General features: G+C 42.4%; 1 protein-coding gene across 1 annotated transcript in view; it reads right to left on the bottom strand.

Annotated features, from left to right (window-relative positions):
* EBF2 (EBF transcription factor 2) overlaps positions 1-13184 on the bottom strand; it is a 220621-nt gene that overhangs the window by 42523 nt on the left and 164914 nt on the right. The window contains exons 8-10 of the mRNA XM_069575945.1: positions 5957-6074; positions 4280-4410; positions 3222-3348 (exon numbers count right to left, since the gene is read on the bottom strand). Of these exons, the coding sequence (XP_069432046.1) occupies positions 3222-3348; positions 4280-4410; positions 5957-6074 (376 nt within the window). The remainder of the gene's footprint in view (positions 1-3221; positions 3349-4279; positions 4411-5956; positions 6075-13184) is intronic.

Here is a 13184-nt window from a genome sequence, read left to right as displayed (position 1 = left end):
TAAAATTCTTAGATTTACAGGTAACATAAAATCTATTATCTTTACTACTGTGTGGGCTCCTTTCATTTTTTTTAAACCAAGCACTGTGTTTTCTGTGAATCATTTAGGCTCCTCTATTCTGTCTGGCAAGTTCCTTCTTTCCTTTTGAAATGTCACTCTATGGTCAGCTCCTCCAGAAAGCCTTCCTTGGTTTCCCAAAGTGAGCCACCCCTGCTCAGTGCTCCTATAGCCCCTTTTGCATTTATATCTCTTTTAGGACTCAGCATGATTATTATAATCTATAGGTGTCTCTCTCTCTCTATCTAGAACTGTAAACTGCTAGAGGAATACTGATATTACTGACTTTGTGCCTTGAGCAATCATTTAGAGCTGATATTTGTATATTGAATATATAGATTACATGGTTACCTGGGTCCTATCTTCAGAACTTCAAATTTAATTAGTCTGGGATCCAGCCTGAGCATTGATGCATTAAAGTGCGACCAAGGATGACAACCTCTGCTTTTGAAGGAACTTTATACATTTACTCAGACACACACGTATGCACATGTAAACGTATATGCACACAACACCTGGCTCCAAACGTCTATAGCCCCACTGAGTATTGCTTGTTACTTCGGAAGAGAATTGAAGATTAATTGCAATGCAGTTTTTATTCATCCTGCCTATCACCTTACAGGGCAGACCTGTCATCCATATTACAGTGGATGCATTTGAGAAAGCAAAACTCTATGTGTGAAATGAAACCCATTCCTCACCTGACTCCAGGGACAGTCCAAGCTCCTGTTTCCTCCTACCCACTGACCACTCCATTTCTGTGTCCTTCACAGGCTCCTCCTTGTTTTCCTGAGCCCTACACTTAGCGCTTCTGATGCACCTGCCATCTTTTAGACCGCTTCCATCTTGTAGCTATACTCCCTTCCATGGCCTCTCATCCATCCCAGTGGCTTTAAATCCCACCTGGATGCTGACTACTCCCTTGTTTGGCATCCTCAAAGTTTTCCCATGCAAACCCCTTGTCCTACCTGCCTTTCCCACCTCATCTCCCACTGACTCCACTCTGGCCACACTGGCATTTTTGCTCTTCCCCAGTGATGCCAGGCTTATCCCTGCCTCTCAGACTGTCATCTTTCCTCTGTCTGGGACATTTGCCCCCAACCGATTGACTGCCAAGTGTTATTCTAGCTAACAATGATGAACCACACAGAAAACACAGCCCTGAGGAGGCCTAGGCACAGAGGAAATGTGAATGGACAGGAGAGGAGGTCAAAGAGATAAGGGGGGTGGGGCAGATTTCCACACCCGCGATACATATCTTGGGATTCCCTTATGGCTCAAATGGTAAAAGAGTCTGCCTGCAATGTAGGAGACCTGGATTCGACCCCTGGGTCAGGAAGATCCCCTGGAGAAGGAAATGGCAACCCACTCCAGTATTCTTGCCTGAAAAATCCCATGGGCGGAGGAGCCTGGCAGGCTACAGTCCATGGGGTTGCAAAGAGTTAGACACGACTGAGAGACTTCACTTCACTTCAATACACATCTCTGCTCAATGTTCCTTTCTCAGAGAGACCCTCCCTCATTCTCTATCCCTTCATTATCACTGTCTGAAATTATATAATGTATGTTCTCTGTTGACTGTCTCTGCCTATAGTATACAAGGTTTATTAAGATGGAGGGCTTTATCTTGCCCACTTTTATATCCCGGAGCCTAGAGCTGTGCTAGCCCATGGTAGGCATGTAATAAATGTTCATTTGAATGACTGAAAAAGCTGTATCCCTTTGGGAGCTGGAATAGTAAATATTTTATTGCAAGTAACCCAACCAAGACATGCCTATCTCAAGAGGGAAAACTCAATGACAAAATGTTAAATATATACCTAAATCCTCCTTTTTCCTTCTATTCCTAATTGATTGCTAATCAGACAATTTACGCTTAAATAATAATAGGAGGCTAAGTCCAAATGAGGAAGAAAACACTATAAAATAATATTAGAAATTTATAATAGGTCTGGTATATTTTCTTGATGATTTCTATACTTCTTTCCCTATACCTCTTTTTTTTTTTTTTTTTTTGTTCAGAGTAACAATATTCTGACTTCCCTGGTGGCTCAGTGGTAAAGAATCTGTCTGCCAATGCACAAAATGCAGGTTCAATCCCAGGGTCAGGAAGATGCCCTGGAGGAGGAAATGGCAATCCACTCCAGTATTCTTTGCCTGGAGAATCCCATAGACAGAGGAGCCTGACGGGCTACAGTCGATGGGGTCGCAAAACAGTCAGACACAACTTAGGGACCAAACAATAATATTCTAGTGGGTCTCTGTGCCTTCAGCTGTTCCCCAACTAAATCAGGTTTCCTTTCCTGCTATGCCTAGCTAAGTTCTAGTCTAAGTTCCATCTCATGGATCCCCACAGTTGTTGAACCAGCTTTTTCTTTCCTCTAGACATCAACTCACCTCATCCTCTGTGTCTTTGCACTTAAGACTCCCATAGGAGGAACATGCTTCCTTTTTCTCTTTGCCTATCCAAATCCTCCCATCCTTAAAAACGGTCTTCAGTATCATCTCCTCCTGGAACCCCATCCCTCTACTCTAGTTCATAGTCACTCCCTTTTTGTGAAATTCATATTCCATTCTTTGGAAATACTAAACAATTTGAACACTCTTAATTCACCAGCTGCTCTGTTGCCTTCTCCAATAGTTTCTAAATTTCCAAATAGGGACCATGTCTTCTATGTTATTGTACCTTCCACCTGGAAAAAAGTAGTAGATACAATGTAGGCGTTCAATAAATATTGAACCAATTAGATCATTTCTACTTTCATAAAGTTTTAATATAATTTGAATCCCTCTGCAGCATCATTAGGCAACTTTCCTGAATCCTTTTCAAGAAAATTTCATTATAGCCAGCAACTCTGTCAAATATTTTATCTGATTTGTTTGGATAAAAGTCTTTTCTAGCATGGTTCCAGCTGAGTTAAATTCATAAGGATGGAATCCTGAAATGAGCTGCCATGACCATTTCCCAGACTGTGCAGAAATTGCTTACATAAAACACAACATTAGATCAACACATCCCCTTTCAATGCCTATGACCCAGTCCACTCTTGCCACACCAGTAGAAAGACCTATAAAAGTTAGAATGATTATAAAGTGGATAGACTAGGGACCAGAGCAAAAGTGAACCAGGAACCAGTCTCCCTTGGAATAATTTTCTTACGCACCTGTGTAAATGAACCTCCCTGGAGCTCCTTTGCAGAACTGTTTGGATTTATAAGACAATGTCACTTCTACAACCCCAGGGATGTGCCGAGGAGGAGTCTGCACTCTGATGGCATGAGGAGTTATTAGCTGAGGAATGAATAGGCAGGGAAATAAAGTCTTTATTATATATTATCATGGATTTACTGAACATAGAAGCATCATCCACTGCTATCTCCCAGGGCAAACTGCTGCACTCATGGTACCCCTTGTGCCATGAACGCCCTGTCCTATGTCTCAAGTGTTTCTGTCTACCACCCTGGAATTACCTTTCAACCCAACCTGTCTATCCTTCCCTTCCTATTAGCCCAGCTCAAGTACCCCCTCCCCAACCTCCTGTATCCACCTAACCCCCATCCCTGTAGTCATTCCCTCCCCAGTTCCTACACTGCCATGACCTCACAGATTGATTTGGCAATTTCCATATCCAACTTAGCACTGTTATATATCTTTTTGTAACTTGTCTTGTTTTTTTCTCATCACAGTAGAAAAATTGGAAACTAGAGAAAAATTTAAAAAATGTTACCATTGCATAACCCAGAGACAGCCATTATTCATCTTTGGCACATTGCCAGTACTTTTCTAAGGATGTGTTATATAATTATATTTTACATCCATAGATACTGTTGTCCTGATTTTTTTTTCATTTAGCATTATATTGTAAGCATGTTCCCTTTTCCTGCGTCATTAGAAATCTTTTAAATATAATTTTTAAGTAAATGATGATACTTCATTTATTTAGCCATTCTCCTAGTACCCAATATCTAGCCAATTTCTAATTTTTCACAATTATAAACAATACTTATTACAGTGAATATTTCTTTTTAAGGGATCCATGCCTGCAGGAAATTGTAGCTTACATGTCTTTTAATCCTGGTACCCCACTTATAATAGGTACTCAATAGTGTGTGTGTGTGTGTGTGTGTGTGTGTGTGTGTGTTCATTTTGCTGACATTGCAGAATTACTAGTTTCCCCAGATCAAAAAAAAGGAAATCAGGGAAGTGAGTTGTCTTTGCCTACCTCACTCCATACAAGCATGGTCCCAAACACCACTTGGAGGCCATCAAAGAAGTTGTCCCCAATAATGATGACCATGGCTCCTCCAGTGGTCCAGCCTTCACTTGGGCTAATGGCTTTGATGCATGGAGTTGCTAAAAAGATAGGAAAGAAAAAGTCAAGTCTGTCTTTTGGTGGTTGAAGTTTGGAGTTTGGAGACTGACTGCTCTTGAAAGCTCTTGGTTATCTAAGAAGTTTAAGTTGAGCTTTGCTGACTTGCCATCATTCCCTAATTGGTTGTTGGTTTTCACCAGGTCATTAAAGCCTAATGAGTTGACCACTATATATGAAAACACTTAGCTAATTGTGCAAAGGGTGTTTTTAAAACTCTGTTGTTTTTCCCCATATTTTATAAGTTGATCACACTGGAAATGTGTAAATCCCTTTTCTCTCCCCACCTCCTCTGCCCCAAGATGTTAAGATTTACAAGGTCTGTTAATGTGCCAGAGAAAGAAGGAGAAAGTAAAATCTACCATAGTTGAAGACTTATTTTTCTGGCTGTATCAAGAGACAATTTCTAATCACTTTCCTAACTTTGTAGGAAAGATTGTCCCTCCCTTCTTCCATATGTTCGAGGCCTCTGGACTTTACATCCCAACAGGAACCCAATATGGTTTTCAGGCCATAACTAAAGTCAATCCATCACTCCATTTCCAGAGCTGACAGGGTCAGAGGTGGAGGAGAACTTTGGCAGGACTCCAAAAACATGAGCCCCCTTTGAACAGCCAGTCAATCACATCCAATCAGTCAAAAGAAACTGGATGGGTTCCTAGTTCTGAACCCTGGGATTTTCTTCTCCCCTTTCAGTGCCCGCTGCGGGAGAATTAACACCACTCCAAATTCTTTACTGATTCAATCATTTTCTTTCAGTTCATTAATTCCTATTTGAAATGATACAAGACACATTTTAAGGGCTGAGTTGGGGTGGGGGCTGGTGGGCAGTATACAGCAAGACAATACACAAAAATAGGAGCCTCACTTAGCCATTCATTCTGTATTACAAGAGCTTCTTAGACCAATGAGTTGGGGAGCGTGCACAAAAAAGAACTTGGATGGGATTTGCTTAGGTTTGTCAGTTATCTTCCTTGATGCACTTTAATTTTTCGGACAACTTGAAGTTTAACTGTTACCGGTCTTCCTAATTACTTTAATGCACTTGGAAAAATTACCCAGAGCAGACCATGATTTTTTCTTGTCCAAGCAAACAAAAATCAATTAGTGTCAGTTTCATTCTGCACATTGTTTTGTTTTGCCCACAATCTGTTTAAGCGCACATCTGACACTTATTCATACATGTCTGGCGTGGTAATGTTCCTGTTTAACTAAGATGTCATAGCACTACATTTGCCTGAAATGCCCATCTAGCAAAAAAATAAAGAGAGAGAGAGAAAGAAAAACTGACAGAACTAAATGAGAGAGCCAGAGAGTGGCAAGGGCCTGAACATTGGCTGGGAGATGTGTGGGGGTCACAACAGAGCAGGCAGAAGTCAGTGTTTACAGCTTCATTTTAAAATCCACACAGTCTTGCGGACATTCTCCACTCCTACTCAGAGACATCAATTTCAAATTCAAACCAGGAAAAATTTGTGAAGAACCTCATTTGTCTGCCAGGCTCAGTCCCTCCGGAAAGCACAGCCCTACCTTCCGACGGATCCAGCCTTCTGGCTCTCCGTCCATGCTTCGAGTTGTTGTGAACAAACATGTTGTCGGAAACAGCCAGCACATGTCCATCCACATTCACTGTTGTTGACAATACGACCTGCAGATTTCAAGGAAAAAGGATAGGGGGGAGGGGGTTGAGTTAATTTCTCAGTAAGTCATAAAAGTCACAGAACTGTTTTGTCAGACTTCCGTGTGGCTAATGAGAGATGGACCAGAATTTAGGGACAAGTCATGCTCTTGGCATCTGAATGCGTTCTCCTCCTCCTGTAACAATGGCAGAGCATTATGGAAAAAGAGGCCACCCTTCACCCATGTGTTGTCACCTATTTGTGCTCAAACTATGCCCAGGAGGAAGTGGGGAAGTTGGCAATCTGCCCATGGGTTCTAGAAACTTCATCTCGATCAAAGTACTTGGACCATCATTCCCAGGTGACCCTTGGGCTGGAATCACAAAAAGGAGCTGATTGTGTCTGATTGGGAAGCTAAGATGGAAACACCAGCTGGGAGGTCATTTCTCAGGAGTGGGTTCTTGAACACCTGACGTGTGCTAAAGTAGTGCTGGGCATGCATGTACTGCCTGATGAGTTATATCTGGTTTCTCCCACACCAGAGAGCAGCGACTAAGATGCTTAGACTTTGGGTGAAAAGTAAAGTTGCGGAATTCAGCATTGAAAATGTAGGACATTTAGTATCTAACCAGATGATAGGGAAGAGAAGGGTGCCTAGTGGAAGGGTGTGGATTTGCAGTCAGAGAGAACTGAACCCAAATCCCACGCCTGCTCCTTCTTAACTGAGAACCTCTGATGGATTACTTGGGCTTCCCTGGTGGCTCAGACAGTAAAGAATCCGTCTGCAATTTGGGAGACCTGGGTTCGATCCCTAGGTTGGGAAGATCCCCTGGAGGAGGGCATGGCAACCCACTCTAGTATCCTGGCCTGGAGAATTCCATGGACTGTACAGATGGATTATTTAACCTTTCTGGATCTCCACTTCCCTAGTCTGTAAAACATACACACAACATTGCCTATCTTGAGGGCTGAATGACATAAAAGAAGAATAAAATGAGAAAAATACATGTAAAACATTCATGGATGAGTTCCCATCCTCGTGGCCTCACTCCTGCCTTGTTTGACCAGTCAACAGGACAGAGGACTTTACTCATGGAGCCCCTCCAATAGTGTAAGCTCTGGGTCAAGAGAAGGCTCCAGTAGGGGGAATTAACCCCCACATATTACAAGGCATGGTCCCTACCCTCAAAGAGCTTACTTTCACGCTGGAGGAGCATGGCAAACAAGAAAAACAAGCAGCACACAGAGTGAGGTTGGACTGAGTTCTGTGTGTGTGTGTGCTGCAGATGAGGGTGCAAGGGAAATTCAAAGAAGTGGTGATCAGTCAGGGCTGGAGCAGTGGGAAAACACAGCCGAAATGCATGGACTTGGGCATATCCACCACCTACTTACTGACCCAGGAAGGTGAGTCACTTGTTAGTTACATGTGGCAATATTTTGTGTTTGAGAAAGGAGCTTCTTATATATATACTCAAGTATATATATAGACCTGAGGAAAGACATTGAATAGATATGTCCACTCCCAAATTAAACTCACTGATACTCTACTTGGAATTTTTGGCCACCCTTGAAGAGTTTGCCTGCAATGCAGGAGATGCAGGAGACCCAGGTTCAATCCCTGGGTCAGGAAGATCCTCTGGAGAAGGGCATGGCAACCCACTCCAATCTTCTTGCCTGGAGAATCCCATGTACAGAAGAGCCTAGCAGGCTACAGTTCACAGGGTCACAAAGAGTTGGACACGACTGAAGCAATTTAGCACACACTTTCTTACTTATTAAATAAAGAGGGGACAAACCTGGGCCTTGCCTTACCTCTTAAGAGGTAATATTTTATATTACTACAAAACGAGATTCACTCAATGGCATGTCACATCTCTTCACCATGAATTATTTCAAACGAACAAAATAAACATAATGAGTCTCCTTTTTTTAAAGTGAAATTTACATGCAATTACTGTATAGTTTTGATAAATGGATATACCCAGGTAATCCACACCATATCACAATATAAAACATTTCTGTCTCCCCAGAAAGTTATTTGGGTCTCCTTTGCCAACAAAGGTCCATCTAGTCAAGGCTATGGTTTTTCCAGGGCTCATGTATCGATGTGAGAGTTGGACTGTGAAGAAAGCTGAGCGCTGAAGAATTGATGCTTTTGAACTGTGGTGTTGGAGAAGACTCTTGAGAGTCCCTTGGACTGCAAGGAGATCCAACCAGTCCATGCTAAAGGAGATCAGTCCTGGGTGTTCTTTGGAAGGACTGATGCTGAAGCTGAAACTCCAATACTTTGGCCACCTCATGCAAAGAGCTGACTCACTGGAAAAGACTCTGATGCTGGGAGGGATTGGGGGCAGGAGGAGAAGGGGACGACAGAGGATGAGATGGCTGGATGGCATCACCGATTCAATGGACATGAGTTTGGGTGAACTCTGGGAGTTGGTGATGGACAGGGAGGCCTGGTATGCTGCAATTCATGGGGTCGCAAAGAGTCGGACACAACTGAGCAACTGAACTGAACTGAACTTCAGTCCATCCTACCCAATACATTTTTCCAAAGCAATACTCTCCTGATTTTTTTTTAACCTCAAATAAGATTTCAGATGGCATCTTTTTTTTTTCCCAATTGAGGTATAGTTGCTTACAATATTGTGTTTATGATGTACAATGAAGTAAAAAATTTTTATATATATTGTAATATAATAAGGATTCGGAAGAACCCTTAAAATTATGAGCCCACAAAGTATGTCACCTAGCCTGGTGCCATGAGCATGACAGTGGCATTCAGGAGTTTACATGGACACAGTGGGCTGCATTTATTAACTCAGATGCAGTCACTGAGTGTCTTCTATGTATCGGGTATTATTACATCAGGCCTTGGAGACTCTAAGACCACAGAACGATGTGTTCCTAGTCGATGAGTGTGTCTCCCACACTTAGCTCCTCCACTAGTGAATTCACTACCTATTTCATGTCCCTGTTCATTGTGAAATCAGGATGAACGTAAAGGAGCCTCCATAGTCATTCAGAAAATTACTATCAGTGTAATTGCTCACAATTCAGGGATGTAGCCATCTAGCTCCAAGTCTGTTTTCAATTGCATCCTTGTTAACATATTAAGAGTCTGGGGAAAGGCCTTCCAGAAAGTTCCTATCATGCAGTGGCCACCATAAGGCAGAGACCTGCATCACTTTCTGCCAGGACATAAGGCACATACTCTTACAGGGCCTCTCAGCAGAGCAGAGGGTGGCATCTCAGTCAAAGGGAGGGAGGAGTCGAGGGTCTCCTGGTTCCCGGAGTTAGGATGAGCATGAAGGCTGAAAGCAACCACCTCTGTCTCTGTTTACCCTCTGAAAATAATAGGAGAAGGTGGAGGGAAAAAATGAGGAATCAGATCAATTTTATAAATTGTGTGTGTGAATGGACATTGCTGTCATCCGTGGGAAAAAAAAAAAAAAACCAGAGGGTGCCTCAGGTTTTCACTGCTAACGAGCTGTGCTGGGCACAAGGAGGGGAACCCCCGCCCAGGTGAGGATTATGTGGACATGAAGAGAGTTCTCCCTAAGACCGCTTTAATTCATTCCACAGGCTCCTTGTTATACTGTACGTTCATGCGCCTTGTGCATTCCTGCCACAAAATATGGGGCTTTCTTGAGCCAGCTGATTTCATCATTGTCCATTTGGGTGGAGACTCAGTTCCAAAGAGAACATTTCCCGAATGACATACCCTGATGGTTCAGATGCACGTCATTATTTTCTATTAACAATGGAAATAAATTTTAATCTCTTGCTGGCTAGCGCTGGCCTCTCCTGACAGCAAGGGAATTAACCTGAATTATTTCAGTGTCTGCAAAATTTATTACGCGATTTTAAATTATGTCCAAATGTATGTGCGTGTGGCTGTATATATATCGATATGAGGCAAGTCCCCATTTTTAATATTCTAAATATCTTAAGACAGTGAGGTATCTAGGAAGGGCTGCCAACTTAACTGAATTTGCAAAATGTAAAGGATTTGATACACAAACTCCATCATGTGAAACTAGACATATTTGGTTGTTGTTCTTTTTTTTTTAAGGAATGGTTGTTGTTCTTGTACGTGGAGACACACACAAATACTGACTTTTCCGTGCATTCCTTCCACTTCTGAAAGAACAAAATACATGAGGGAGGCGAAGATACATTTGGTACACTCAAAGCTTCCAATTTAACTTCTTTCACTGTTTTCTGATGAACGATGACAACACTGATATTATTCTATTCAGAGAAGTTAAAGTTTCTGAATGTTTGAAGACTGAAGGAAGTGGACTGTGCATTCCAGCATCGTCTCCCTCCCAGGCCTTCCCCTTCCACAAGCCAACTTCTTTCCCCCAGTGAGTATTTCCTGGGTCACGAAGGCTGACCTTTCCCATCTGGAATCAATCAGTCAACCCCTGACAACTTCCTGAAACACCTCACTCCATTTCCTGTTCTCTCCCCCTTCTCCCTTTCCCCCTGGTTTGCTTCACTCTTCAAAACTGCAGGCCACAGCAGCTTAATGTTAGAGGGTCAGACACAGTTAGACTCCAAAACACTACACAAGGACACCTTTGACCTTCAAAAATCTTTACATCTTAGCCAAACAAATCAAGGTCAACATTTCTTACCATTACCTTGTTAACTATTTGTAGGCATCTTTGCCAACAATCTTCTGATCCTGGAATCATCCATACCACTTGTTCTTCTAAGATCATAAACTGATCTGTCTTAGAAGTAGTAAGTGGAATATTGACAAAGCATGCCATTAGGAGGTATCTGAAACTAGAAAATCTCGAGTATTTTAACAAACATATGGAGAGTATTCCTTCCAAAAGGACTTCTCGGTCTCATCAATGTCTCCTATCACCTAAACCTGATACCTGCTTTTTCTAAAGCCCTCAGACTCTCTTGGCATTGCTGTTTCGCTGGCATGGTCCAAAAGGATGACAATTAGGAATACAGATGTCCATAATTTGTATGGGATGGACCTCCGGCTTTTGCTGTTGACACTGATGACAGCTTTCATTTGTTTCTCAGAGTCAGTGTATCTGTATTTCAACTCAAAGCTCCAGTAGGAAGGCCTGCAGATCTGAAAACTAAGCATTGTAGGTGGTGGCTGTCCTCCACTGGCATGCTTCAACTCAACACATAAACAATAACTAATGATGTTCATGCAAATGGGTTTCCTGGGTGGCTCGGTGGTCAAGAACCTGCCTGCCAAAGCAGGAGACTCGGATTCGATCCCTGGGTCAGGAAGATCCCCTGGAGAAGGAAACAGCAACTCACTCCAGCATTTTTGCCTGGGAAATCCCATGGACAGAGGGGTTGGGCGGCCTACAGTCCATGAGGTTGCAAAAGTGTTGGACACGACTTAGCGACTAAACAGCAACATTCACACTCGGTTGCTTTCAGTCAAGGTGCCGAGAAAGAGAAACAGGGATCAACAGAAATCACTTTCATTTTTTTAAAGCAAGAGTAACTTTCCACATTTTGCCATTTCTCATTTTTGCTTAGCGCCATCTCTCATTTTTAGTGAGACCAGATCAATAAATAGGAACCAACTGGAGCAGTTGGCACAGTGACAGTACAGATTCCATTTTGAATCATCCAATTAAATGGGAATTTTAGCTGAATATACAGAGATGGAAACATCAGTAAAACGTTTGTGTCTCCCCTTAAAAAAAAAGTAATGTAAGAACAAAAGCTATAACTGTGTTAGCAGTCCACTCAAAGTCCTCAAGAAAATGGATGGCTTTCTCACATTATATTTTTCTTCTCATCACCCAAGAGCAATCCTGTGACCCCCACTCTAATAATTTATGTAAAGCAGGAGCTGAGTTGTAAAGAGCTCCTTCCTGCCTATAAAAGGCCATGGTGGGAGTTACCCTTTTGGTGGACACATCTGTTAATCTGCCTGTACAACCAGTTTTCCAATATAGGAGCTGTTCCTTTGGTATCAGAAATGATATCATGTGACAGGAGGATTTTTACCACCCTGATTTACTCCCACCCTTGGATTATTCTGGGGACTCCCAGGTGGTACAGAACCCACCTGGCAATGCAGGAGACTCAAAAGACTCAGTATGATCCCTGGGTGAGGAAGATCCCCTGGAGGAGGAAATGGCAACCCACTCCAACATTCCTGCCTGAAAAATAATCCCATGGACAGAGGAGCCTGGCGGGCTGCAATCCACGGGGTCACAAAGAGAGTTATTTTTACACCTCACCCTTAAATGTCTATGGATTTTTGGAACATCACACTTTAAAAAAAAAAAAAACTATGCTTCTCAAAACTCTGTAACTCTATGATTGAGTTGAGTCTGAGATCAGCTTGAATCCTATTCCCAGCCAAGCTTTCTCAGCTCATACCCAGGTGTTCCTACAAAGACCCTAAGTCTCACACAAGAGGGTAAAAGAAAAAGAGAAGTCAAAATGAAAAATGTGTGGAATGATTAACTGGTCTGCTCTTTGAAACAGACGAGAAACCCAGTGTCTATCTCTGTAAGTCACTGGAGAATCATCACGTTGGCTGGAAACCTCCCTGAATGGATCAGAGCTCTGGCTTTGAAAATACACCCAATTCTACCATTAGTCAGACACATTTCCCCTCCATTTCAGCAAGGGCATGGACAGAGGAGCCTGGTGGGCTACAGTTCATGGGGTCGCAAAGAGTCAGACATGACTTAGCAACTGAACAATAATAACAACAACATGTACCCTCCAGCTGAAGGTGGGGGCCTATGGTAGTTTAATCTATGTAAAGTTACAATATGTAGCACTGATAGCCCACTCGAAGTGGAAGGCTCTGATACCTACTTATAAACATGCACCCACCAAGCTAAATAAAATGGCCTCAAAAATTCCTGTTATTTTGCCAAGTATGGAAAAAAATTCTTTATGACATTTTACATCTGGAAATGGAATTAAGTTCATGATGTGCTTTTCCCTTATAACTGTTCAGTTGCTCTATATGTTATTTCAGCTTTCCCAAAGCATAACTATTATGTGGGATTTTATTTTCCACCTGTGGAAGGAGGAAAGAGACACAGAGACCATTAAAGGGACAGAGAAAATCAAGACAGGCTTCTGGTTGTGGTGGGCGATCAGATTTGGGAGTCCACACT

This window comes from Ovis canadensis, chromosome 2 (genome assembly GCF_042477335.2).
Source record: "Ovis canadensis isolate MfBH-ARS-UI-01 breed Bighorn chromosome 2, ARS-UI_OviCan_v2, whole genome shotgun sequence".
NCBI lineage: Eukaryota > Metazoa > Chordata > Mammalia > Artiodactyla > Bovidae > Ovis > Ovis canadensis.
This window is presented reverse-complemented; position numbering and strand designations above follow the sequence as displayed.